This window comes from Mya arenaria, chromosome 10 (assembly GCF_026914265.1).
Source record: "Mya arenaria isolate MELC-2E11 chromosome 10, ASM2691426v1".
NCBI classification, from domain to species: Eukaryota; Metazoa; Mollusca; class Bivalvia; order Myida; family Myidae; genus Mya; species Mya arenaria.
This window is the reverse complement of record NC_069131.1, coordinates 40829823-40857812: the sequence shown is the minus strand read 5'-3', so window position 1 is coordinate 40857812 and position 27990 is coordinate 40829823. Positions and strand designations below refer to the sequence as shown.

At 33.3% G+C, this 27990-nt stretch overlaps 2 protein-coding genes and 1 non-coding gene across 12 annotated transcripts in view; all 3 read right to left on the bottom strand.

Annotated features, from left to right (window-relative positions):
* Positions 1-69: 69 nt before the first annotated feature.
* On the bottom strand, positions 70-26124 carry LOC128205431 (uncharacterized). Of its 6 annotated transcripts, none has more exons than XM_052907043.1 (47): positions 25893-26124; positions 25052-25189; positions 24381-24473; positions 23921-24188; positions 23442-23557; positions 22194-22256; positions 21734-21834; positions 21231-21397; positions 20830-20942; positions 19361-19429; positions 18969-19157; positions 18630-18731; positions 17781-17962; positions 16223-16379; positions 15776-15886; positions 15071-15201; positions 14752-14812; positions 14253-14385; positions 13903-14069; positions 13547-13630; positions 12831-13058; positions 12463-12591; positions 11982-12164; positions 11586-11719; positions 11222-11351; positions 10948-11016; positions 10449-10562; positions 9356-9495; positions 8892-9087; positions 8567-8713; positions 8032-8343; positions 7787-7908; positions 7301-7577; positions 6943-7059; positions 6416-6508; positions 5994-6199; positions 5630-5780; positions 5269-5385; positions 4882-5064; positions 4296-4512; positions 3178-3359; positions 2318-2425; positions 1933-2101; positions 1592-1740; positions 1087-1200; positions 569-631; positions 70-355 (listed from the first exon to the last, which is right to left on the bottom strand). In XM_052907043.1, the coding sequence occupies exons 1-47, from the start codon at positions 25972-25974 to the stop codon at positions 231-233; spliced, it is 6702 nt and encodes a 2233-aa protein (XP_052763003.1). In that variant the 5' UTR covers positions 25975-26124; the 3' UTR covers positions 70-230. The 6 variants fall into 6 exon arrangements, 4 of the variants coding, with proteins under 4 accessions (XP_052763003.1, XP_052763004.1, XP_052763006.1 ...); XM_052907044.1 differs by having other exon boundaries at positions 11595-11719; XR_008256247.1 differs by having other exon boundaries at positions 280-355; positions 1087-1183.
* Trnai-uau (transfer RNA isoleucine (anticodon UAU)) lies at positions 19989-20080 on the bottom strand. Its single transcript is given in 2 exon segments — positions 19989-20024; positions 20043-20080. It is a non-coding gene; the product is annotated as a tRNA-Ile (tRNA).
* Positions 26072-27990, bottom strand: part of LOC128205433 (uncharacterized) — a 20666-nt gene continuing 18747 nt past the window's right edge. For 2 of the 5 annotated variants that reach the window (XM_052907048.1, XM_052907050.1), the window contains exons 31-36: positions 27835-27921; positions 27378-27619; positions 26882-26990; positions 26566-26670; positions 26360-26434; positions 26124-26190 (exon numbers count right to left, since the gene is read on the bottom strand). In XM_052907048.1, the coding sequence (XP_052763008.1) occupies positions 26129-26190; positions 26360-26434; positions 26566-26670; positions 26882-26990; positions 27378-27619; positions 27835-27921 (680 nt within the window). In that variant the 3' untranslated portion in view covers positions 26124-26128. Of the gene's footprint in view, positions 26191-26346; positions 26435-26565; positions 26671-26881; positions 26991-27377; positions 27620-27811; positions 27922-27990 lie in introns of those variants that run through there. The other 3 variants (XM_052907049.1, XM_052907051.1, XM_052907052.1) reach the window with 3 other exon arrangements.

Here is a 27990-nt window from a genome sequence, read left to right as displayed (position 1 = left end):
TGCAATTGAAGAAAAAAATGACAGTCATTGTTAACGCGTGAGTAAATAATGTTATTCGCATGATGATGATGATGCTGATGATGATGATGATGATGATGATGATGATGCAATTTGGTCGACTAATATAACCATTATCATTGTAGCTATTAAACCTCATATTATTGTTATAAATCTAGTCAGATTACATTGGGTTATCAAAATGAATTTTATATTCATTTTGGCGATTGCGTTTAAACAATACCACATTTGTATTCGTCCGTGCCGTCAGCACAATCTTGTTTTGCATCACATCTCGCAGATAAAGGCAAACATTCGTGGTTTTGACATTCATATCCTCCGGCGCTGGCACAGGTTACTAAATGAAATGTTGTTTACGTTATTCATATTTTAATGTTGAGTCAAGATACAAAATAAGAAAATCTTAAGTTGTAACACGTGTATCAGCAAACGTATAATGGTGCGTGTATATCAATTACCTAAAAGCTATACAGTTTTAAACTCGTTATAATAATAATAATGATACAAGGTTTGATTTAATTGTAATAATGTGAGTTAATGTCTACCATACCACAGTTTTTACATTCGGTTTCGAAAAGTGAGCATGTCTTGTTTATCGCTTGACCTTCGCAATCTGAAACAGTTACGCGTTTGCCGTTTTGATTGAGCAATGCATATAATTCAAAAGCTTTTATAAATTAGACTATATGTCGTGTTTAAGGACAAAAGAGGTATTGCCCCTTTGCTTCGGCGAAAAATATGTTACCAATCACTTTTATCTTGTTATCGATGTTGATTGTGTTGACATTTGTACTTTGTTATTGTCATTGCACATACTTGTTTCTATTTTCTTCCCTAACACATACCTATTTATATATACACTACTCAAAAGACCGGACCACAGAACATTTTAGATACCGTAGGGTGATGTAATTAAGAAATGTCCTCACTGCTTGTGTGATTAAATGGCGACGAGCTAAAAGCAAGAGCTCCAATGAGCCAACGATAACACTTGCATTTTTTTATGTGTACAATGTAAAACGAGGCTTAACTCAATAACAATGGATATTATGTGGGATAGATACTTACAGCAGTTTTTTTCATCGCCGGACTCGGGACAATCGGAGTGGCCATCACAGAACATTGACCTTGGGATGCACTTGGACGTTGTTCCAGGACATAATATCTCATCCGAGAAACATACTTTATGTTTAAAAAAATAATTAAAATAAAAGCCACAATGAGTATTAAAACACATTTAGTTTTTGTAAAAGTAAACAGAAATTGAAACCTACATTAACAGTTGTCATAAATTTGTTCTCCTTTACATATGTAAATTCCTTTAAACATCATCGTGTAATCAAAATGTATTTTTAATTTTAATTTTTATGCATGCTCTACCAACATAGCAATGGATCGTATACATTACATTGTTACCGAGTGTTTATTTATTTTATTACTTACTACAAATATCTTGTTCTCAATGCAGAAACTATTACAGGCGATTATCATAAACGTTATAACTGGAATTTGTACAAGAAGAACAATTAGTTATATTTGGATGACAAAGTTTATTACAGTTAAACATGTTTACCATCATTTGAGCATCTTAAATACGTGTATTTATCACATTCGCCATGGCCAACATAGGTCGAACATTGTCCGTCTGTATTGCACGTAAGCGATATTGTTGTTGTAACGTGCGCTTCCCACAGCCGGTCACTGAAAGCTTCTGCATTTCCTCTTAAAATTGAGTTGGGAATTGCGATTTTTAACATATCTTAAAAACGAAAACCAAAAAAGATTTAAAGAAAAGAAGTGGCGTGAAATAACTACGACCAATTAAAAACAATCGAGTTCGAATTCATGCCTTTATATATCAATTGGAGAAACATATTTGACCTCATAAAAGCAAAACAAAAAAAACATTCTAACCTAAATCCAAGTTCCCGGCAAATATGGGTAGCTGTATGCAGTGAGAACATTTCTTGTTCTGCCTGTCCCGAAGGATAGCATACTGGTCTCCAGATCTTATTGTAAAAATATCCGACTTTCCCATAGCTGTCATCCCCTCCTAGCAGCTTAAATGCTCCATTTGGTCGATCTAAATGTATCGTATACATGTTGATAAAACACATGGTAACATTCTACTTCAGATACAATGAGATAAGCAAATTTAATGTTGTTCAAGACTATAACAACAATTAAAAAACAATGCAATAAACAATTCACCAAAACATTTGGGATTGTTTCTAAGTTTTACATATTTCCTTTTAACACATTGTCATGAACAAAACAGCTACAAGCTGTAAATTTATACCACAATGCCGCTCATCTTCGCCATTCTGACAGTCATTGTTACCGTCACATTGTAAATTGTCAGGTACACACACTGCGTCAGAACAACGTATCATGCCGGCGTCACATTCTGTCATAATGAGAAGTAAGAAAGTGACACGACAAAGACAGCCTTTTATTATTACACGGTGCTTGTTGTGTTAAATAAAATAAACGTACCTCTACTTACGTTTAAGTGGTATTTGAGATATTAAACAAGATATTTAATTAAAACAGTTCCATACTTAAAGCTTTCATTTTAAAGACAAATTGAATAATGTATATGTAGTTAATTTTATGAAGATTTAGCATACAAATCGCAAAATGTTAACGATTTTATGACTGCCTTTTAACTTTATATAAATGATGTCATCTTTAAGTTGTATACATGTAAACGCATGTAAATATCGAGGATAATTGTTTGTTTTAGAGTACTAGAGCAATATATTTCACCGAATGTGCACGTAAAGCTAAAGTTGGGAGACAATGAATGAAATCTACGCTTTTGATGTTGACCATGTTAAATGGTTTGAGATGTCACACTAAAACATACATGTTTTTATTATATTCCTAAACAAGGATATAAGAAGACAGATTATTCTGGTTCATCAAAAAGAAAGCGCCAAATAGTATGCGAATTGTATTTTGAAAAATTAATGACGTCGTTGAAATTATGCAAGAGCCCTGGTAACTATTAGTATTGTACAAAAAAACGGATAAAAATCACATTTTCAATGTTTAAAACGGGGAAATATAAATTGTATTTCACTACTGGATATCTAATAAGCTTATGAAAACATGTAATCATAATTGATATTCAGGCTAGTGTTAAGCAACTTATACCTATACGAGTTATGTTACACTCTCCTGCTACGTATTCTACATCGTCAAAGGACACTGCGCCTGTATACGTGTCATGGGAAATGGACGTCCTTGCGGTAATTTTCAGTCTAGCCGATATGTTAGCTGCAACGGGAACGCCACCCTGAACCCAGTTTGTAAAATGTCTGTTAACATGGTCATACCTGCAGCAAATATTGTGTTAATGACCGGAACGTAAAAAACGTATGGAATACTGTAAAATTTTCAATGAACGGGTAAAATAGGTATATGTCTTTGACTTAGATGATGTTAAATCTAAAACTCATATGCACTGAACAGTTTTTGTTTTATTTCACCATCTTTCTTTTGTTCAAAATCCAAATCATGAAACCATCACCATCAGTGTTATGTTTATACAGAAGGTGCAAGATACTGCTGGCGTTTAAATACGTCATTTTAAAAATAATGAGACAATAGTAACAATTAAAGGATAACCTAACCAAAACTCGAAACTACTAGAAGTGGTAATCGTAATTTAATTTAGAGGGAAAACAGTCCAAAACCATAAGTTTCTTATCCTTAATTGTACATGAAGTCAGCAAAACCCATTGAGTTATCAAGTAATAACCTTGGTAATTTGGTGACTATCCGCAATTCAACTTTAAAGTATATTAGAATGACAACGATGGTTTCATTTTTCAAATGCTTTTAAAACATTTGACGTGCTTTGGTGAAAAATAGTATTTCCAAAATAGTAAAACCACGAAAAGTATATGATTTGCTTGAAAGATCATGAAATAAATACACAAACCAACTAAGCAAGGAATGCGTTGAAATAAAGAACGCCCAAAATTGTTTGTTGACAGCTTTGACTTTGCATACGATTTCGCAAATAGTAAACAGCAAGTTGCATGTCCCACAAATGGTCAAAAGAAAACTTGAAGGACTCAAGTGATAATTCTTACATAATTATGTCAATGTGGCAACACTATAAGACAAAGAAATTTAAAAACAAAACAGTCAGATTAAAATTTGAAAAATAACGACCGAGTCACAAAATCATAATGTTTAATGCTAGAATATCTTTACTTTATAGTTTATACGCCAACCACTATTACTATGCCACCTAAATGGCCTACCAAAACAATTGCTCCTCTTGTGTATCATCATACAGTAAATATACAAATATCTGCGCTGTTGTTGACTTTGGTTGGTGGTTAGTACTGTTTAAGTAGTACCAAAATGTAATGCAGCCATCTTCGGTAAATGTTTGGACGGGTGATACCATGGTCTCAATATCCACATAGCGTATTTCATCCATTAAGCCCTCATGATTCTTTGATGTCATAAAATGTCCTGTAAAAACAAGCCACGTGTTCTTACAACTGTTTTCTGAGCGGCAATACGGGGACATGTCTGTTAACACAAATATTGAATACACTGTTTAGAAGAACGGGACTAAGGTCTGAACAAACTAGAGTAACAACAAAACAAAGTCAGACTGCATATGCATCGATATAATAAATATATGTTGGATGGTACTCGATTGAAACTCTTGTTAAACAATTCAACACACAGTTTCATTTTTATTCAAATGAAACAGATGCAATCATATTATATTATATCATATTGTTATTATAATTACAACTGAAAACAAAAATACACCCCCAAAATCAATGCACTTAAAATTGCTCAATTATACAGAAACCAAATTGACAAACTTACCTCGGCCTACTTCTGAATATGTGTGATCGAACGAAGGTCTTGTTATTTGATTGCTAGCTCGTCGTTGCCAAAGTGTTTGCATATATCGAACGACGTCGAGGTCGTCCCAATGTACCCTCGGTGACGACACGTTTGTGTACCCACACATATCTACCTTCTCAAAATCGCATGTTATTCCATGCCCTGAAAAATATTCAGTTTTCTACTGCAACTGCAGGGATAAAATATGTCTTTCAATTTATAACTCAAGTTTACCTCTCTTTAACAAAGGAGCAAAAGGAAAAGTCTTTAACTGCCAGTAACAAAATATGTATATCTCGCTTAACATTTCCATACTACTCATCAATGTTATGGAAATATTTATATATAACCAACAACTTTACAAACCACAGCTTTCCGTTTCGTCGGAATTGTCCAGGCAGTCCTTATTGAGATTGCAACGTTGATCCTCAGTGTAACATGAACTTCCATCTAAGCACAGGTATGGTATAGTTGACGGGCAATCTAAAACAATTAATTCATTAACATAAAATAAAACTTCCATTAGGTTATATATACGTATGTTAAAAGTTAACAAAAACTAAATACGATATTTCTGTCGAAAGTTGCATAACGCAAATCTATCTTTATCGGTTTGAATTCGGTTTGAGTTCGTTTTCACTCATATCCGTAGTAAAGCAAATTCAAATAATGCTTTGCAAATCCAAAGAAGCACCTCTTCTACGCATAAGCAGTATAAAGTTCTCACCATGTCCTATGTTATGGCATTCGCCTTCATCCATACTAATTCTATTTATTCCGAATGAAGCCGTGTTTGGTAGAGCTGACATTATTCTCGGAGTTACCTTTACCATATGGACATATATACGCACTCTCACGTTGCCAACACTTATAGGTACCTATAACCATCAAACGTGCACTTTTTGTCTTTGTTATTCTTTTCATGGTTACTTATGAATCCATATAAAACATCAGAAAAAACTGCAGATGTTCATAACATTTGACTTTGTTAATGAAAATTACTCTTTAAGTGAGTTAATCCTCTAGTAACACTAAGGATTTCAGAGTTTGTTTCTTAATCATTATATACAAAGTTTTTTTGCTTAACTTACAGCTAAATGTCTCAAATCAGTTCCTGGAACAACATTAAAAATGAAGGATCCTGTATTTTGGTTGTGGTACTCCGTGGTTACATTAATTGAAGAAACGTCCCCAAAATATGCCATGGTAAAACATGATCTCTGCCTCACATGATATTCAAATGATTCCAAAACTGAAGGTTTCAAAGTTAGTCTTGTAAACGTGGTTTGCAAAGTTCCTGAAAAGCGAAACCATTCCTCTGGTATTTAAACTCACCGAAACAAATGATGAAGGCTTTGTTTACAGGGTTACAAAAAACGGCTTTGTTGATGAAACAAACTGATTTAAAGAAAGACCATATAGACGAAAATAAAAAATTACATGAAATACATATATGTATATATATATATATATATTGGAGTTTTTTGTCTCTCTAAGAAAGTGGTTCTCTTACCAGCATTAAGGTACCATGTTGAGTTTAAGCTTGACATGTATCCCGTTCTTTCTATGTTTCCAACAGAACTGAATAATATCTGCTGAGAGAATTCTGAAAATTATCCAATAGTGATTAAATGCAAAATGTATGCTAATGTTCAGGCAAATGGATTTTAATATAACTGACCATCGGCATCAACCTTCAGTTGGTTAAAAGTATTTTATTTTGACATGAGATATAGGAAATAGAAATGTATTATTTGCCTCTGAACAATGACCTATAATCTTAGAGTATCCGTAAACACGAACGAAAAAGCGACGAAGACAGATCTCGAATGGCTAACTTCACAGTGTAACCTGATTGAAATTATTTGCTAATTGTATATCTCGTATTCCACATAATTGTCATTCATTATCTGATCCTTCGAAATAATTGAATATGTCGTAATGCCATACCATTAATTATGTCTGTAATAAATTAAATATGACTGCTGTTTACTGTTTAGATGTTTGTTTTTCTAGACTCGATAATCTGTATATAATTACCACATCGTTCTTTGGTTTCGTCAAGGCCATCTTGGACACAATCCACTGTGCGATCACATAGTTTTGACGATGGTATGCATCTGTCGCTGCATGCAAAGTCCGATTGTTGATCACACGCTGAGTATAAAAGTAATATGCATAATTTACTGTATTCATAATAATAGTCGGTGGTTTTAAACAACCTGTAACAAACTGTCCAAAGATTTGCTAATTATATTTAATATTTTTTGTAGTTTAAAATTGTCGCACTATTGTTTTCGTAAGACAGTCAGAGGAATCTCTAAACAAATGCACTTAAATATCATTTTAATATGTTTTATTAGATAAACAAACATAATGAAATCATATAACCGTTTACCAATTATTTCAATGCATTCCCTTTCCAGCAACTCGACGCTTTTCAAAAAGAAAAGCCCAATCCCATGACTCCGAAACTCTACACGCAATATATCTCCAGAAACTTGAACCTGTCCATGCTGTACAACATCGTCTATCTTTAAACTTCCTTTTTGACTCCAGATTTGTTCATTATTGTTAACTATACTTAACACTGGCTGCTCTTCTAGAGAGTTTGTAGTATGAATAGCGTAGTCAAACCGTAGACATTTGACACCTGTTGATTGAATAATAGGGGCCTGAAAGAACATCATATCCATGTAAAAAAAATCGAAAAAAATATGGAAAATGTCTGACTGCCTGCATAAACTGACAAAAGAAAACAGTAGAAACAAGCTTAGATGCTTTAATGTAATTGTGATGCCATTTATGTTATTGTGATGCTTTTGTGAAATAAATCCCCAAACATTTTTTTAAAAGAATTAACAAACATATTACAGTACACTACCTTCAAAACAGCATCACCATATGCAATGATACCAGATGATTCATACGTCCATGCATTTGCAATGCTTTTGAACCCACAAAGTTTCTTCCGTGTAAATTCACACGATATCGAGTTTAAACTTTCTGAAACATTAGTTTTATTGACATTCATCTGATTATTCCTTTAAGTAGAACTAAAATAGTCGATTGCAATTTCTCATGTCGTTCGTTTGTTTATTTTTACCAATGAAAACTTAATATACTTACCAAGGCATTCATCATGAAGTATTATGTTGTCTACTGCTACATATTCATTGAAAGAAAGCGTTGCCTGAACAAAAATATAATTTGTATTACTGTTATTCAAATGTAAGTCAAGACAAGGGGACGTCTGCCACTCATCAACAATATTCACAGTTATATCTGTCATAAAATTCATATTATTTCCTGCGGATAATCTCACGCCTGAAGATGAGGTTTTATAGTTAAAGCTGTAGAAAGCAGCTTTTCCTGTCACTGTTATTCTAAAAGTTGCAATTGTATCCGTAAGCGAATCACCAAACAACTGCATAAAGTGTCCTACAATTAATAAATAAAACAAACTGAAACAATTGTGATATATAAAAAAAAATAATGAATAGATATAAAATATTTTCCAATTTATTACAATTCAAGCCGGTGGTTTCAAATAAATAAAACTTAATAATAAATAAAATTTGACCTTGGTATTGGGTAAAATCTTCATATGACTTTGTAAGAAAGCATTACAGGGCTATTATTATATCACAAAACAACTCTTTACCGGTACTTGTTCCGCCTGCATCATACAACACTTTGCTATTTCCATCATCTGCCCTTAATCTTATCCAAGGAAAACTAGAGGATTCTTGGAAATGCAAATCACAAAACAATGGATCGGAAAACGTGCAAACGGGTCTTTCAGGTTGAACTTTAATAGAAAATAAAATAGAAAATGGTGTGTTGTCTATTCGAATATTGTAATTCATATTATCGTCATAGCAGCAATCCAAGTAAATGAACTTGATCATATTATATCAGCTGCAAGGATTTATAAGTTCATTTTTTTCCCCTGTAAACTGCACTCATCTTATGTTTAAGATACTTACGTCCTTCCGTTTGACAATGTTGTTTTTCAACTGCAACATCATCAATAGCAACAAAACCTCCGCTCACACCTTTAATTGCTTTAAATGCAATATTTTGGGTTCCAGCATCGACACTAAGTTCCATATTTAGCCACTCTTGAGTAAACGTATTGTTTTTTACATAAACTGTGCGAGAGCTTTCTCCTGAAAACCTAACCTAAAACGAAAGCTTTGTTTCACAATAAGGCCTTGTAAGGTTTTCACAAATACTTTCCCGAATTTCTACTTTTACCAAGAGTTCTACACCATTGTAATATTGTTAAAAAGTTCGTAAAAAGGGAGTACCCGAAGGAAATCTATTTGTCTGTTCCAAACTCCTTTACGCTCAGGCCAATGTATTGGTAAAAAGCCTGTTCAATTATCGCTGCACTTACTGGACAACTACTACATATGTCTAAGAAGGTCAGAAATTGAAGGTAACTTACAGCCAAACTGTTAGATCCCGAAACGTAATACTGGAACTTTATGCATTTCGGTACTATGTTTTTATAGAATGTATCGTCTATTTCCAGCATGACACTTTCGCCTTCTTCCCCTACCGTCATTGAAACACCAAATACATTACCTATGAACGAAGAGTTAAGATGAGAGATATTCTTTTCAACTGACTTAAAATGTAAGGAACACTCCATACTGTATCACGGTAAAATGCTAGTGGAATATGTTAACATCAATGTGCAACATATATGTGAGAGGGTTATTTCAATTGTATGATTGTCGCGATCATGAATCAATGATGCCCCATAGAGAATATTCAACTCTTGCATACCGGACGTGTGTTTCCGGTCATGTGACCAGTGCTGGAAAAATCCGTCTTACACCCCCAATGTAAGATGAGTCACGCGCAACAACGCGCAACTTCTTATTTCTTTTATTGTATGGTTGATGAAAAGTATATTATGGCATTTCAATAAAGCGCAATTATATATATAAGTATGCAAGACTTTTAATTAAAATTGATTTTTTTTTTCGTAAAAACGCGATTTTTGGAAGAACTATTTGACGTCAAAAGTGATTTAAAATTACTGCGCTTTATGACGTCAGTAAACAACGTCGCACGCGCTTTTTGGTGAAATGTACAAAAGTGCGTTTTCCACGTCATTTTTTCCACAAATTGATAATTTAAGATATGCAAGAAAAATATCAATCATGTTTTTCAGGTCCGGCTCGAAACATCCGACCCTCGGGCACGTTGCGTGGCCGGTAACTGGACAAGTCTCGTTACCGGCTTATGCGCGTGCTCTCGGGTCGGATTTTTCTATCCGTACCGCAACCATATGATAGCTACTTATAATAAAGCATCGCTAAAAATGATTGACTTAAAATTTTAACTGGTCAAGTTTGTTTGATGTTACAATTAAATTTATAGTTTGCACATTGTTTTCTCTGTCCGTGATATCCAATTCAGGGTCGTGTCTTAACGTTTAAATGCGTCAATGGTAGTACCATCAATAACATATTATAAAGCGAATTCTGAATTGCTTAAAACATCGCTTTGGAAAATACTTGATGACAAACCTTTTAAAGGAAATGCTTCCATTGAATAAATATTCCATTGTAACGCGCTCTGCGACGGATTTTTAGCATCTTTGAAATACTTTAAACAGCTGGATTCAAACCCGCATAAGATATCTGAAGACACCAAGCGTTAAGGTTATTGCAATACTTATTAAAATATATATTCAATTGCCTTTTTAACGACGGCTCATCAAAGTACTTATTTCCTCAAATTGATCATGTTTTTAAAAGGAAATACAACGCACTATCTTGTCTGGCCCTTTTGTTTTGACAGCAATAAGGTTAATTTTGAATACTAAAAATATAATATGTGGAACATTTAGTTTCTCCAAACATACTAAAATTTAAAAAATAAGCCACTTTACAAAACAAATAAAAGTCCCTCATGGGTTCCTTCTACATATCGAGGGGTGAAAGCGAAAAGGTTCTATCTACTTTTTTATTTAATGTCACTTAGAATCTTTTCGCGTTCCCCCTCGATATGAAAAATAGTACTTACCATCGCATGAGTGATTTGAACGAATAATGTTGTCCAAGTCCGCGTACGCTTCTGGTAGTTCAGTATTTCCTAAAGAGCAAAGAACGACAAGAGGTTAGTTTTATACTTAGATTAAAGTTCAGACAATGACGTATTAACTATAATTCAACTATGTATTTTGTTTTTCTTTAACACACTACCACACTATAAACTACACTCAACACAGTTATTTAAGGGTCACATACAAAACTGTATTATATAGCATGAATACTGATATAGAACAGTTGACTTTTACCAGTATCGATGCCAAGCCTTATAGAAATATCAGAACCAATTGAATCCAGATCAACACAAACGTGGGTCCATTTGTCTTGTTCAGCGTAAACCTCTTTTAGAATAACATTATTGGTTTGGATGCGTAAGCTCTGCAAAATGAAACACAAAAAGCATTATCTGACAAAACGACAGTTTTAAATAACGATCAATTTGAAACAGCGGATGTGATAAACATTGAATGGTACGTGTAGGACAACAGCGTTCCAAAATAAGCTATTTAAAACCCGTATTTCAAATCAATTTTTACTTTCATACGAGCTTTGTTTATGTCTGAGAGTTAATATGACTATTACAAAGACGACACCCTTGCCATTCTGACAAACCATTTCTACCGTGTTAGTGTAAGATCCCATTCCGTTGTTGATTCTGGAATAAAAGCTCAAGTACCGGTAGCGATTTGTGTTGATGCCATTGACAAAGACTATATCCGCGCCGTTATTGATCTGTAGGAAGTGACCTGCAATATGTTATGCTATATGTTCGATCATATTTTCAAGATATTTAATTTTAATTGTATTTTATGACATTCTGTGCTTGTTTGTCAAACACATATAATCAATTAAAGCAATAATACAGGACACTTTGCTTGGTATTTGTTATGTTAATGCTTCCTGGAATGTCTCTGTAAATTCCATTTTGATATATATTTTACTTCATTCCGTATACGACTGAAATTGTTCTTAAATGATTTTATATTTATGTAAGAATGTTTGAAATACCATCTGCCAAAGACAATGCATCTGTGTTCCAGGGCACTTGTCTGGCCATTTTGCCATCAGATATAAAACTATGTCTTCCTGGGTACAATATGGCTGATGGACATCGTGGTGAGGATAGTGTCAGGAGGTTTTCGCAAGCTTCAAGATTTTCAAAATCACATTGAACATCAAACGGCTCATTTGCTGTAAATTTAAGAAAAGTGTTTATTATTAGACACTAGAATCCGTTTGATCGATCATCCTTTCACACGACAGTGTGTATACTTTCATTGTATTTATATATTCAAACATATGATCAACTGAAAGAGACAACTTATAACATGTTCTATTAATATACATGTTTTGGTATAATATCTATGAACATACGATGGGGAAACAGCTATGTCTTATTAACTAACGAAACTCAAATAACTGATTTGTGTATCAGACGTCGATTGAGATGATATGTTTGTCTTTAAAGCATATTAATACGTTAAAATACCTGGACAAGGTTCAAATGAAACGTCAATTGTTTGTAATCCCGTCGGAGAATTCTGCATGACACCTTTGCTTTTAAATACCACAACAAGACGTACCCATTTATTGTTCGTTGAAGTTAAGGCAACGCAGTCTAAAGTGTATAAAACATAATAATAAAAATAATAATAATAATAATAATAATAATAATAATAATAATATAATCTGCTTATAATAAAATTCAGTATGTTAAAAAGAACAAAGAGAAAGAAAGATCTAAATAGATCTAAATAGAGTCGTATAACTTATGACAGATATCCGTCTAATGAATAAAACAACAATAATAACTGCAGTCTTGGTTTGATTTAGATAACCATCATTTGAACTGATTACCTTTATATTTTCCAGCCATGAGTAATGATGAAGATGTCCAAGCATGAGTAGCTACAGGTTCGGTTTTTGTATCCATATATTCCAACATTATGCTGATGTCAATTAAGTGTCCTCCTATTATGTATTCAAGGCGCAAAAACAGATCGTCGGATGCTACAAATGGAGCGGACTGTAGTTTCCCAAACGCTGAACGAGTCAGCAAATTTTCAATTTTAAAAAATATTCCATCTGAAAATATGAAGGCAACGATAATTAATTTACATCTGGCAAATAAAGTTAAAACAAATAAACTTGCATCATTAATATAAGAACATTTGTATAACAAGTAATATAAAGAGTATTAAATAAATCAGTGTAAGATCGTAATATATTTGACCGAGTGAGACTTTTTAGCTTGATATCGTAGCCACCCGTGAACTATTTACTTTGGTGTTCACGAGGTGAAATATATTGCTATCTTACACTGAAAAGATTTTTTTTAATTATCACAGCCAGCACGGATATAAAATTACCTTTAATTGTTGCTGTTAAGTAAAAGAGCACCAGAGGAAATATCAGTTGAAAGTGAGTCCTCGCTGAGGTTTAGTTAAGAATTGAGAGCATACTAAGAGCTCAATACAATAAAAAAATATCAACTTTTGTTTGAAACAATGAAAATGAAAAAAAAATCAGTTCACTGATAAATCTCAATAAATCACGGTCAAAGAGTACCTTACATGTATCTGACCGGTCAAAATTGTATAAATCCATATCATAACCACAGGTGTTTACTGTAAAATCACAGGCAAGTGATGCTGCTCCTGAGGAAGGAAATTAGCATCAATTAGTTTATGGAAAATATATAAGTAAATTAATCAAAATATTTTATATAAAGCAGAATTTGTAAATTGTATTGCGAACGTTTAACAGAGTAAGATCCGTATGATTTTTCAGTCAAACAAGTTTTAACAGACCTCCTCAATTCGTTAAATGATATTTTACAGCAATGTCTTCCCTGTTACTATATTCTGTTAAAACAAAATGTCTTTTTTATCCTAATTTCAAAGATTGTATATTATATTCCATCACTTACTGCATTGCACAACATATGTGTTTTCAATATCACATGTCTGGCCAATATCAGCAACTTTAATGATACAGTCTTTCACATGAGCTTCATGTCCAAGGCACTCTATACTGTTAACATGTTTCTGTAAACTGTCTGATGACTCCGACAGAGATTCAACTGTTCCAGGCCACCTATGGTACAGGAAACATGAGTAACTCTTAGATCCAAAGAATGAAAAGAATTACGAATCTGTTTCACTTTAAAAATGAACGATGCCAAAGAAAGATTTGAATAGTTTTCAAGTAATAATAATACTAATAATACTTATGAAAATAAAAATAATAACACAAATGATGTATAAAGGAAGAATTTACCCTAAGCCGAATGATCTACACAGCACGTTAGCGGTTGTTTGCGGGATCTCCCCACATAACACACCAACCCTTTCTTCACTTGCAACGATAATTCTGCCCATGTTGTCCAACGATATGTCATCTACCTTTGGTTCTGTGAAATAATCTAGCATAAGTGTTACTTCGTAAGCGTAACTTACGTAAACATTAAAGCGTCAACATTATGCCCATTTCTATTGAACATAATTTTATTCCGGAGACGCTACCTAAACATCTAATGTCGGACCAATTTTATTTCTATATTATGTTGTTTTCGCTATTTTATTTAAGGATAGCACTTTTTGCATTCACTGTAAACACGTTTAATGGTTTAAAATTAGTTTTTTTTTTGTTGTTTTTTTAAGATTATTTTAATGTCCATCAGTTGTATAATACTCGCTGCAATTAATTTCAGGACGTCTAAGTAATGCCTTCATGAACCCGTTATAAATAATAATAATAATGCAATGCATATTCATACCAGTTAGTACCGATTGGAGCTTAAACCGAACGTCTGTTTTTTCCGTTAACTGGATTCGCACCTTCAAGATACCGGTATAATATAACAAACATAATTGCAATGATATGATTTGTACATAATGTATTCATGTGTAAGATTCACAAGTCATCAGAACAATATTCGAACATTATACGTACCATTACTTAAGTGCAATAGAAGATAAAACCGCGCTAGTAAACCAATAGTAACTACAGAGACAAGTCTGTTGGCCTTAATGCAACAGGCGTCTGTTAAAGGCACGCGAATCAACATGGAATAAAAGTATTTTTAACAAACACACCTCTGTATGGTTCTTAATCAATAAGTCTTTCTTGTGTGGAATATCTGTACAGTATTCATATAAAGTTATGTCTTCTGATGACACATTCAAACAGCCATTGTCCATGTACTCAATGTAAATGCTTAACACACCTGAAATATTAAAAACAAAATATAAAATAATAATGCAAACGACACCAACTTACAACAGTTATGGAATGACACTCAGTGTTTGAACAGCGCTGGCGAATGTAATACTCGGTATGCCAATAGAATAGTTCGGATGCTTTTTTTAGTTTTTCTATACTCTATTGAAGCACCTAATCGCACAATTGCTTTGCCTAACACATTTTTCCCAGCAGTTTTACTTGGCAGTTGTATCCAAGTTTACTTGATAATGGAAGTAAAACGCTATATAAGACATGTGACACTCACTGAATAAGCAGCTTTATTTCATGATATTACCACATGCTGTCGCTCTTGCGTAAGATGCTTCCTTCGTGCATTATCACTTACGATAACGTGATTGATCCTTAATGGTAATGCCTGTCTTCGAATTATCGGTTTATGCAGGATAAGGCACATACTAGATAATACATTAAGTGTGGTAATTCTTACATTTGTACTGCAGTATGTTCAGCATTTATTGTAATCATGTTTTGTATTCCTTATTCGTATTCTAAAGGATTAGGCATGAAGTGTTATTCGTAAATCCGTGTTTACTTACTGTCTGCATGTAGTAACACAATAAAGTCCCTACAGTCAATTTCATCATCTACCGCAAATGACAAATGATCGTTTATTCCAAGATTTACAACGTGGCAATGGTTTACAGGAACTGAAAATAAAAACACAGATGAAATACATGAGGGTATAATACATGTAAAGCTAGTAATCCATACGAACGCATACGTTAAGATGTTCTTATGTGAAAAAGTTTCAATTGCATATGTCATTTCATGCAAATAAAACACAAAATTTGATGTCATGTTCGTTTTAAAACTAGTTTCGTTGTTAATTAATCCAACCCTACATAAAAACAGTTTCAATGAAAAACAAACATTAGGAAGAATCACTTATCGGACCTTAAATAACTTAGAAAAATAAAAAAAGTATGCAATTAAAAAAAAAACACGAAAAACACGTTAAAAGAGGCACGAAATGTTTAACATACTCTTGCGAAATCTTATGTAGAACCCTTTGCCTGTTATAGAAAATCCTGACTTAAAATGGACATGTGCGAACCGCCCTGTTGAGTTGTAAATAATTGATTCCGTGATCTGTTCACAAGGCAATTGTAAACCACTGCTTTCTTCGCCTCCTTCGTAAATCTGAAATAACGGCTAAGGTGGTACAACAAGCATAATACTTTAAAACTTATACACCGCATGTGATAAATAAACAGACACACTCGATCCCACAACCTCCTTGCAAGCTGCATATACGTGGAAGCGTACACTGTGTTTAGCTTACATGTTCTATACTGATAATATGATCATGTAATTTTGTCGACCAGTATTTTGTGCGTCATTAAACCATATATACGATCTGACACGATCGTTTAATACAAGCTTTTATTAAACTAGTTCATGAAATTTATTAGTAAGCGAGCCTCTGGCGAGCTTACGAGACTTACACCTTTTATGGACGAGTTCAATAAAAATCATGTATAAAATGACAACGAGTGTCAGATCTTTTTATCACATGCTTAAAACGGTATTTTATTACCAATTTAGTTCCTATTTCTGAAGCCATTGTTTGACAGCCAAAGTACTCAGAGTGGAGTGTCAACAATGAGTCATATAACTAGTTCCAAATAAAAATGACAAAAAGAGATTGCAGTTATCGAGTTTTAATGCTGATAAAGCGCTTAATAAGTCACAAAGATAAAAATGTGTAGTAAGATATCCGAATACCGAACAGTTTTAACAAAAAAAAAACCCAATAAGTTCACAATTTGATGACGTCACACGGAGAATACATGCATTTACGCGGTTTATGTGACCTACATCGGTCTGTCAAGTTTTCAAGTTCTTTGTGCAAGGATTTAAAAGTTACTCGCTGTTGCTTTCTACGATGATTTCGCAGCGTTTTCTTATGTACATGGATTTTCACAACATTCAGATAATTACGACGAAACCTTATTCTATACTGCATGGATGTTGATGTTGAAAATGTTCCACCAAAAATGTTTCCAGAGAACATGATGTGTAATGAGAAGCCTGTGCTGCGGAATTAGTATTTGTGTTTTTTGTAACCGACAGCTGATTAAACTGGCAAGCAAATGGCATTGATTGCATATTGCCGAAGTTATTCTCATGTTGTTTATCACTTATGTGGCTGTATTTGTTGACTGACTGGATATTTCTGTGACTAGTTATCTGCATTATCTGGTTTGCGGAACATTGTTATCAGAAAGTTTTCGAACAAGATGCTTTCTGGCACTGTGATTCGTTAGCCATTTGTCTCCCGGAAGTAATACAGCTTCATTATTGAGTTTAATATTTGTAAGCATTTAAACCAATTTGTTTTAAAAAGTGCGGAGGGATATCTAGGTCACGTGTGATAAGTCTAGCCGATAGAAATGTCTAATATGTTATCTTATCCATGTGTAAGATAACAATATTCGTAATGGGTATATTACACGGAAAACAAGGGTAAGCATGTGATAAATAAGGTATTCGCGTTATCTTAAATATTCTCCTTTACCGATTCAATGCTTAAATGTGTACCTTTAGAAAACACGGATCAGTGCCAAAAGACGAAGCCGCAAACTCAATAATTTCAAATTCCATGTAGTGCCCTTTTTCTACCAATACATTCCAGACGATGTCTTGATTTGCAGTTATGGCCAACGGATATCCAGATGATATAATTGTCCCCGACGACTGTTGAAGGGTTCTGTTCACATTGTCTGAAAACGACAAAAGGAGCGCTCATGTTTGTTATGTGGTAAGAAAAAAGAAACAGCGAAGAAATAAATCAACACTTTTAATAGACGATGGCAACTATAAGAAAACTTATTATTTATATTAACTTGTTGTATAGAGGACTGTATAGTGACTGGTATATCTAAATAAAATATCCACAAAATACTGTATTTTATGAGACATATTCTTTCTTAAGTTAGTGATTTTTCACATTTAATTTTACGTTTATTATCCAAAGTAATTATACACACCATCCCTCTTAAATTATTATTTTTGTTGAAGATTAGTCCAAAATGTAATCGAGTTTCGACAAACGAACAAAAAATAAGCTCTAAACATGATCACATTAATATGTTTTGGTATAACGATTTGTATGGCATGGTGTACATAAATATGATTGCTTGTTCCTTTGGACAGTGACAACACAAACCAGAAGGAAATCATAAATGTTCAAAGAGGAGCACAATGTGACTCCGACTTTTCAATATACGATTGAGGTATTTCCTAACCGAACCCCATTCACCTCTTCACGGTTGTTTTACTGTTTGCGTTCGTATACTTGTTCCTAAATTACGAAACACGATATAATAATAATAATATTAATTATAATGAATAACAATAATGTATTCCTTATTTATTTAATGAACTTACTGTAGGCTAGGCGACTGCAAGTTTCGTCCTTCAGCATACTAGACAGGAATTGGCATCCGTATTGCAAAATTAAAGAGTTCTTGTCACATTTGTTGACAATGTCTGAATATAAGAATACCTCAACGCTGTTACCTTTAACGCATGACAAGACCTTTGATATGATCGTTCTACAACAATTACTCTGAATCTAAAACTTTACTAGTATCACGTATTAAAACATTTTAATTTTCTCAACCAGCCTAACATATATGTTCTCATAAAATTATGCTATGTTAGTGCACTTAACGAACACCATTATTGGCATTTCATTGCACAACAATTTTTTAATTAATTGCTAACCTTCACAATCTTCCTGACAAATATGTACTGGATTTCCGCCATTACATTTCGGCGTAAACAGCCCGCACACAAGGCTTTGGAGAGCGTCGAAACAATGTGCTGGTAAGGAATTATCCATATCAGATAGGTGTTTCTGAGTTTGTTCGAGGTATATTAACGCCTTTGCTTCATCAAGAACGCCGTATGCACCTTAGAAAGAAAATGTTGACAAGCATACAATCTGGATGTATGCTGGATGTATGCTCGTATAAATACAATACGAATACATTTACTAGTGTGTCTGAATATTACAGAGCAGAGTATGCCAAAAACCAAAGTTGAAACATATTTTTTATTCAGTTTACGAGCTCGTATATATATCAAACATTTCATAAATTTCTCTTTTGACATACCTTGATAACTGATATTTTTGTAACCCCTTTCAAAGCATTGGGCATTTGTGGTTCTGTAACATCCGTCATCTATTGAAGAAGTTCAAATTAAAGATACACGTTCTACTATATCAAAATCGTAATTGACATCGCAATTAACTATTGAACTTTTGTCATTATGTATGTATATATAAATATAGTGTTTTAAACTTTACGTGAAGTTATAAATGAATAGCATTAAATTTTATGTTTTTATGTATTTAGCGTTGATAATTAGCACATTTGACTTATCATATAAATAGCATATATAATTCGAGGTCATTGAATATGAAATTTATGAAAATCGTTTACTTAAATGAATTTAAGAGTAATGCAATTATCTTAGTAATTACTGAAATAAGTACCGTACTGAATACCACTCTTGTAATAAGCTTATTTTTCGCCAAATAAGGATTTAATTACATATACTTACAAATACACTGTCATTATTTTAGATATCAGCATAAAACATATGCTGGTGACATAACGGTGGGTATTATGTTGATTGTAGATCAGTTATTTTAAGAAAAACATATAAACACGGGATTTTGAGTATTTTCCTACATAAGACGTTACCAGGAATGTATCCTCATACAAAAACCAAAAACAGTGCCCCGGGTGAGGCTCGAACTCACAGCCTCCGCATATCATAGCCTATACTGTCTATAAGTACGGCGCGCTAACCGATTGCGCCACCGGGGCTAGCGATAATGATTGATAGTTTAGTTTATTTCCGCCGCAAATGGTCAATCGATCGTTATCATACACACGTATAAGCGAGAAAGCGACGTGTTATCTTAAGTACTTGTACAGTCGGCCAACTTAACTCGAATGAGTCCAATACAGCAAAACAGGCGATTCAAAAGTTGTTGCATTTATACTGTTCCTAAGCATCGTCGTTATCATCTTATTCATTAAACGGACATGAAGCTGTTTCTTTTACAACATTAGCGTTTATATTGTTGGTCTTAATCCCTTTTTAATTAACATGATCGACATGTTTGCGTTTAATGTTTTTGCCATTTGTTTTTGGTTTGATAAAGATAAGAACACAAACATATTAAATTAGAAGATGCTTTAAAATAGTATCAATTATCGCAACGATAAAGAAATCCCTTGCCCTGGATCAAACCCAAAGCACTCCCGATAATTAAACTAAATATAGAAGACAACTTGAACACAGCACCATTACAAGTGTCGATAGCAAAATGCTCGATGAGGAATGAACAACTTAATTTCATTATAAAGTTACGTTACAAGGGGAACGTGATACCTTATCTCTGCTTCACCTTCACCTGTACAAACCATCTTATCGCGTTCCAAGTTATCTTAGGCGGGCTGTAAATTTAGTGGAGACTACATGGTTAGTAAAGTTTGTATGTTGCAAAACGCCTTTCATTATAATCACGGAAATCACGTTTGCAACGGCAATCATCAATATGTAACTGTACCATTTGCAACACCCATGTTAACGTCTTCAACATTCACATCTATGGAAGTAGATGTGTTTTGCTCGTCCAATTCAACAACACAATGGTACGTCCCGCTATCCTTATGGTTCACCCTAAAGATAAAATAAAATAAACTAACTTAAAAATGATTTTTTTAAAACAAATATAAACAATTTAGTTTAAGATTACGCTAGTGATTGTCAATTGCCAAACTATTCATGTGGAAAGAAAACGTGCCAAAGAAACAGAACAAGTATACGTCAAAACTACTCATTACATAATATGATTGCAAGGCTACATAAGATAGCTCGATTTACCAAACCGCTACTTGGCAAAGTATTGTTTATCAAATTCTAATGTTAACAGCCGAAAGTCTAACACGGTCTTTCAGTGGTAGATACCTTCGAATAACAAGGCTTGATTGTGTTGAATTCAATTCCGTTTGCGTATATATCAAGGCGCTGTATTTTAAATAGGTGATGTCTTCGGAATATGAAATTTTCTTTTGTTGCAATACGTCCGAATTTCTAGCTAGTTGGCTTCCGTTTGTGTACCAGTGAAATATTACCTGAAATGCATATTTGGGTTTGCTTAATTGTTTTAGATGATATCCTTGTGTTTGCAATGCATGAAAATTTATTAATATTTCATTTTAAAAGATGGAAATTAAACACAGTCGAATATTCGGAAAAGCATCCTCAACTTGTATACTAATGCCCAGTACCTTAACATCTACCCAAGACAAACCAACTCTTAACATAAAATAAAACAACGTAACAAGCCAACAAAACATCATTCAACTAAAAATATAGGTACATATAAATGTTCTATAATGAATTATAACACCTTATAAATTGCACATATTATAACAAACAACACAGTGCACATTACATTACACTCTTACATTCATGTCCGATATATTTCTAGCCTGACAAACCAGCGTAATGTCATCTAATACCGCAGGAGATGTGTTTGAGCTAGTAATGGACAAAGTGGTATAGCCATCTAAAAAGATAAAAATACATTACCAACGAACAGTTCCGGTTTTGGGATGCCTTTTGGGGATGGTTTATTTTCATTTCATTGTGCTTATTGCATGTCACGTGCTATTTCGTGAAAACCAATGACAAATGTAGTTATTTAATAAGCGCTCTTGTTATTGTAAGGTAAATATAATTATCTAAACAGTCAATTAATCCCTTCTGATCTTAGGTCCCATTGCAGTTTTAAATATAAAATGTTATCATGAAAAGTTAATGATAAATGATTCATTGGAAAATTACAATCGAGTGATGTAAGCATATTACAATTAGAGAGGGCTATCTAAATTGATTTAGTATCTTTATATCATGCATAAAACTTGCCGACTGTATCGGAAGTGTCTTCAGTACTTGGAGTTGTAGTCCGGCCTGTTGTGATCTCTACACCTGTCTCAAACAAATTGATAGAATATACAATGTAGGAACACCACATATGATACAACTACTCAATGCTAGATTAAGAAATTCAGTTAATCAAGAACCGGCGTTCAAATGCAAATTCAAGTTCAAAGCAATGTACAATGATATCAGCAAAATATTATGTTTCCCATTATATCAAAAACGAAAAACGAAGAATAATTACTCGAGCAATGCATTCGTTCTTACGACTGTTGTTGAAATTGTACAATGTCGAATTGCAATTAATCAATACTTGTATTGTTATGCATAACTGGAATATATACGATAAGGGCATGAACATTTTTTGAGTATTTTGGACGATAGTATTATTTTCGCAAGTGTAATTTTCACAATAAGACACGAACACCTGCCAAATAATTTATACGAAGCAATATGTATATGAAAACTTCCGAAAAAGTACAGTATTCGAAAAAACTAAAAATAAGCCCCTTCCAATGGCATAAGGCCAAAACCAGAAACACAGAACTAGAACACACAAATCCACAAACAAAACACTTACATTTAGAATGTATAAAGCTATGGGCCTTTATCATGGATTATTGGGTACCACTTTGAAACGGTCAACAAAATGTACTGAACTGTGAGTTTAAACTTGTTTACGTGCACAACCTCAAACTTATCTCAATACCCCGAATACAGTTGAATTGTAAATCAAAGTCTTATCCAAATATGCATTACGCTAAGCAAAAGTAGGAATAAACAATTCATAATAAAAAATGGGTAAATCCCTTGTACTTCTATAATTAGGTCTCTCAACTATATCAGCAGACGAAGGAATACGATTCCGAGTATTTAATGCAAACGTTTTTAAAATAATAATGTTGTAATTACTTTTAGACCTGGCTTGTTTTTACTTTCAATTATAAAGGAAAGGATTTGCATCATTGAGCCACGACAATTAGAAAATAATAAGTCAGTTTTCAAATGATCAGCTTTTAGTATCTTACTTGTATATTACCATTTGAACATAAATTTTCCTTACTCAAAAATTCTTATGTGAACAACTACAGAAACAATCTCAGATTATAACCAATCCTATATTCAGCCGAAGAAAATTATGATGGCATGTTTTTTTGCTTACGCTATATTTACCGCATAATCTATTTTAGGGTTGAGATTTAAGTAATATCATAATAAATACTTATTTATTACCTGTACAATCTAGCTGTGAAACATCATCAATCCCAATTATAACGCCATTAGCATACATCTGTAGTGTCACAAAATACAGGCCATCAGGTACCTCCGGTATGTCCTGATCACCAAGTCTGATTCAAAGATAAATGGTTAGTGAATTAAAATGTTTCAATTTGAAATATGCTTGTTATTTCTCAAATCGAATACATAATAAGTAATCGGCTATGTACTGTTCCTGCTTGGTATTGCTGTTCCTCTTACTCAGGCATGTGCTGTTCTTTTTTAGAGATGGTGAACACTGTTTTATTTAGTTATGTATTTAATTGAAACATATATGTTTGAAATTCATAGATAAATCAATGCAAAATATCTAAATGATGATTCATCCTGTGCTTGGGAGCACACTTTTAAAAACAAATCTTTTTTTGAAATAGTTTACAACGTTGCTTAACTATTATAATAAAACCTGGAGCAATGGCTGGTATTCTGCTTACTTGAAAAGACTATCGCTTTCTGTTATAAACGAATACCAAGAATTATCTACTGATAAGTCCAAATAAGATCCGAAGGTGTAAACCACAGAATCTGTGCCGTGCAATTGGATACGAAAATATGCATATCTGTCCTCTGAGTCGACGCTGTCTACGCTATTTGTTATAACGCTCATATTGATTCCACAGCGTGTGCTCGACAGATTCCAAATTCCCATTTGAATAAAGGTGGAGTCAGTCACAGTGTAGTCATATATCAAAACCGTTCTATCTGAAAAGTGTATCACGTATTCTTTGAAGTACAAAATCATTAGTGTTAACGCCAGAAGTTACAAGAGCCGTCAATATTGTAATATCACTTGGAACCTTGTGGCATGGACTCAATGGTCATCTACATTATAATTATTAATGTTTCGAATATTTCATCAATTAGAAATGTATGTTTAGTATGAAACAATGTTACCTTTTCCAATAGTATGCACATCAATTCCGTTCCCCAAATCATACCCGCAAGATGGGTTATCCGCATTTTCAAAGTCGCATGAAATGCTATTTTCTGAATAAAGAAATATAATTGTAGTGAGTTTAATCTGAATTTCAATTACTTGTTTGTTTAAAACATAAATGACGTCGCTTTTATGAAACGTGAGTAAATGTTTTTGATGTATAACTAGTGTAATATATTTAACATCTGACAATATAAGTCAATAGCGTGGAGAAATGTTCTCGTAAAAAGAGCCAGGTTGAATGTATTTAAAGCCATAAAGCTTCGTTTTACCACAAATTAATTAAAACGAATATAATATAAATCAGTATATCAGTGCGACATTTAGTAAATAAATGTTGATATTTATTTAAGATAACTAGTTTAAAACATTCCATATTGAATGAGAATGCAATAATCTCCGTATCCCTAACATATCAAATTGCCATTAAGAGCGACATGCGTTTTCACTAAGATGCCAAATATTTTCCCCAATTGTCAATACAAATTTCTATAAACAATCAGCTCTAACCATATATTGCAGTTGCCATATAACAGATTCAGACAATGCAACATAGTATTTTTTATTACCATGTAAAAACAATTTTTCAAATTAAAAAAGACAGGATAATTTTGACCATGAGCATTACCACAGTCATCACTCAGTTCGTCAAATCCACTTCCACAGTCAAACGCTTTATCACAAACTGTTGTGTTTGAGATGCATTGCAATAGGGTGTTGCCGTAAGCATCATTCTCCATGCAAGAGTATTCGTCGTTGGCACAATCTGCAAGTGTATTTAAATTCCTAAGCTTGATGTTGTTTATGAAAGACATGTTTGCCGCGTATAACTTAATACATAAATGACATAAATGGTATAAAGCAACCAGAATGAAACAGTTAACTACTGCTTTACTTTATATCATCCAATATTTGAGTTCGAACGATGTATGGATTGTTTAACTAATGATAAATATTAAAATGCACTATCATTTTTTATCAAGTTGTCAATTGCTTGAAATTCAAATGGTAGATACAATAATTTTGTTTGACATCAACGTGCATGTCAAATATATAATTATAAAGTATGTGAAACTGAATACCACTTTGTATTATGTTGCCTAATATATAATTCATTCAGCAAAGAATATGGTTATCATGGCCTAATCCGAATAAGTTATGGCAGGTTGTTCTGTTAAAACGCTTAATGTAATATCTAAATTGAGGAGCTTTAGCTGCTTCTAAAACAACTTTATTTTTCATAAATTAAAATCGTAAGAATATGTAATCATTTCATATAACCAGTATGCTATGTTCTCTAGAATATAGGTGTGTATGTGGGTGTGTGTGTGTGTGGTGGGTGATATTCATAAATGATTTCATGTATTGGACATCAGGTAATATTTATGCAATGTTTATTTCCAAATGCAATATGTTGTATGATCCTTTTTTGTATACATATATATGATGTATATCCTCATAACACTTACTATAGTTACATGCCCCACTTTTAAGCCGGACATCATCTATCCTGATCGAATCGTTTTGTGCCTCGAATATTATACTGTACATTCCAACGGAAAGTGCAACTTTGTATTCGTCCCACTTATTCCATTTTGTTATATAATTTCCGACTTCGATGAGTTCCCCTGTAGTGTTTGCATTGACCCTCAATTGTGCCTTATATCGATCCCCCAAAGCCTTGAAGAGCAGACAAGAAGGTTCTTTAATGTCTGCAATTGGGGGTCTCCGTAATTGCTAACCGGGTTTCCAGTAGATGAAGTTTCCCTTGAATTGAGCATGTAAAATGGATTTAAAGAAGATCAGTTGTTAACAAAGTTGGGATATAACTAAATATGTATTGAAAAAAGTTAAAACAGAAGATTTCTATTATCTAATACAGTTACAAACTCTGGATAGTTTACTAATAAATTGATAACATACTGCTAAAACCAACCATCTTCAACAGCGGCATTTGTATGCTTCCATCCGCAACTGTATTGGCTATAAAAACTACAGTTCACCGTCGGTTCTATAAATTGTAGAAAGCAAAACAATAACAATAAATATTCATTCTTATGATAGTAGATATGTCAACGACAAAATGTGATGGAGCACAGCACCATTACAATACTTTTTAATTGATCGTCTGCAATTACTCACTGCAAAATGTTTCCAAAGCTTCAGGACAAAGGTCGAGATTGAAACAAACCTCTGTTTCCCGAATGCAAAGTCTTCCATTACACGAAACAAAGCCATTTTGGCATTCTGTAATTATGAATTACGGTATAACTAGTGCGTCTGTGAAGGCATTTTGATAAGTAAGATAGGGTTTTAAACAATTAACTGCATGCACGCGCGATGCAATTTTGATACCAAATGTATTTGATAGTTTCCATTAATAACTTTGATGTAAATATGTCCATGTTCGCGATAAACTATCAGGAAGAGGAATAAATAACATTGCGTAAAATCATACCATGAACATCACATATGGTTGACAGTTGTACTCTCGTAACATCAAGAAAATTGCTGTCATCTAAACCTTTTGCTGATAGTTGGATTCTAAAGAGTCCGTCATACGGAATCTGAAATGTACATTTAATCACAAGAACGGTTAACACAATATGTATGCACCGGAAATTCCAGTCGATGGAGCATTGCGAAACCCAACTAATGATTATTATTTTTGAAGTGTCTCAAGATATTTAATTTGTGTATAAATTGAATAGAAAACATAGCTAGTTCATTCTGCCCGAAGAAAGGACAACGCTGTTGACTGTAAGTATCTCCATTAGTTTAACAGCTATATTTATTTAAGTGTTTGTTTCTGCGTCATGTGAACTGGATTGATTGCTATGAAGTCTATCTTAGACTTAAGAAACTAAACATAAGCGTTTAATATTGGTATCATAAACATATTCATAGTTCTAAGTCGTATAAGAAACCTAAACCAAGCGAGTAATGATGCTTACCTTTATGTTAACGTTACTCCAAAGGATACTCGTTACAGGGACTACCGGGTCCCATATAGGAACTTGCGTCTCTTCATTACTCAAGTCAATCTCTAACAATGTAACAATAAGTTTTGAAGATTCTGCGACCAAATTATCACTCGACGCCCTTGCCGTCAATACAACACAAAACGAATCGTTTTCTGTACTGAACTTGGGTGTGAGCAGCTTGTGCTCTTTCCTGAATGCTCGAAGAAAATGTTCTATAATTAAAAAAAAGAAAAACAACATTGGCGAAAAAATTATACACTAACATAATACACTGCTGAAATATGTTTTTTATACAGAATATATGAATGTCCTATTCGTTACGTTCTTTGTATCATTATATCAATATACATTGTTATTTAGCAATCCACAATAGATAATGACACAATATATATTCATGTAATTACAATCATGCATGTGTATTATATACCATCATCCTCAACAATTGACTTCCAGCCGGGTTCCATTACGTAGTCACACAATTGCTGGTCCGTAAAATCGCAACTAACGTCTGAATCTAAATCAAAATTAAAATAACTTTGAAAACAACGTGGGTACTTTATGTTATATGTTCAAAGAATACACC

Coding starts and splice junctions, on each gene's coding strand:
- LOC128205431 (XM_052907043.1), bottom strand. CDS start 25,974: ATGTACAGTATAATATTCGAGGCACAAAACGATTCGATCAGGATAGAT. Junction 19,158..19,360: donor CAAAAATATCAGTTATCAAG/GTATGTCAAAAG, acceptor TTTCTTTCTAAG/GTGCATACGGCGTTCTTGAT. Junction 2,102..2,317: donor CGAAGATGAGCGGCATTGTG/GTATAAATTTAC, acceptor CGATACATTTAG/ATCGACCAAATGGAGCATTT.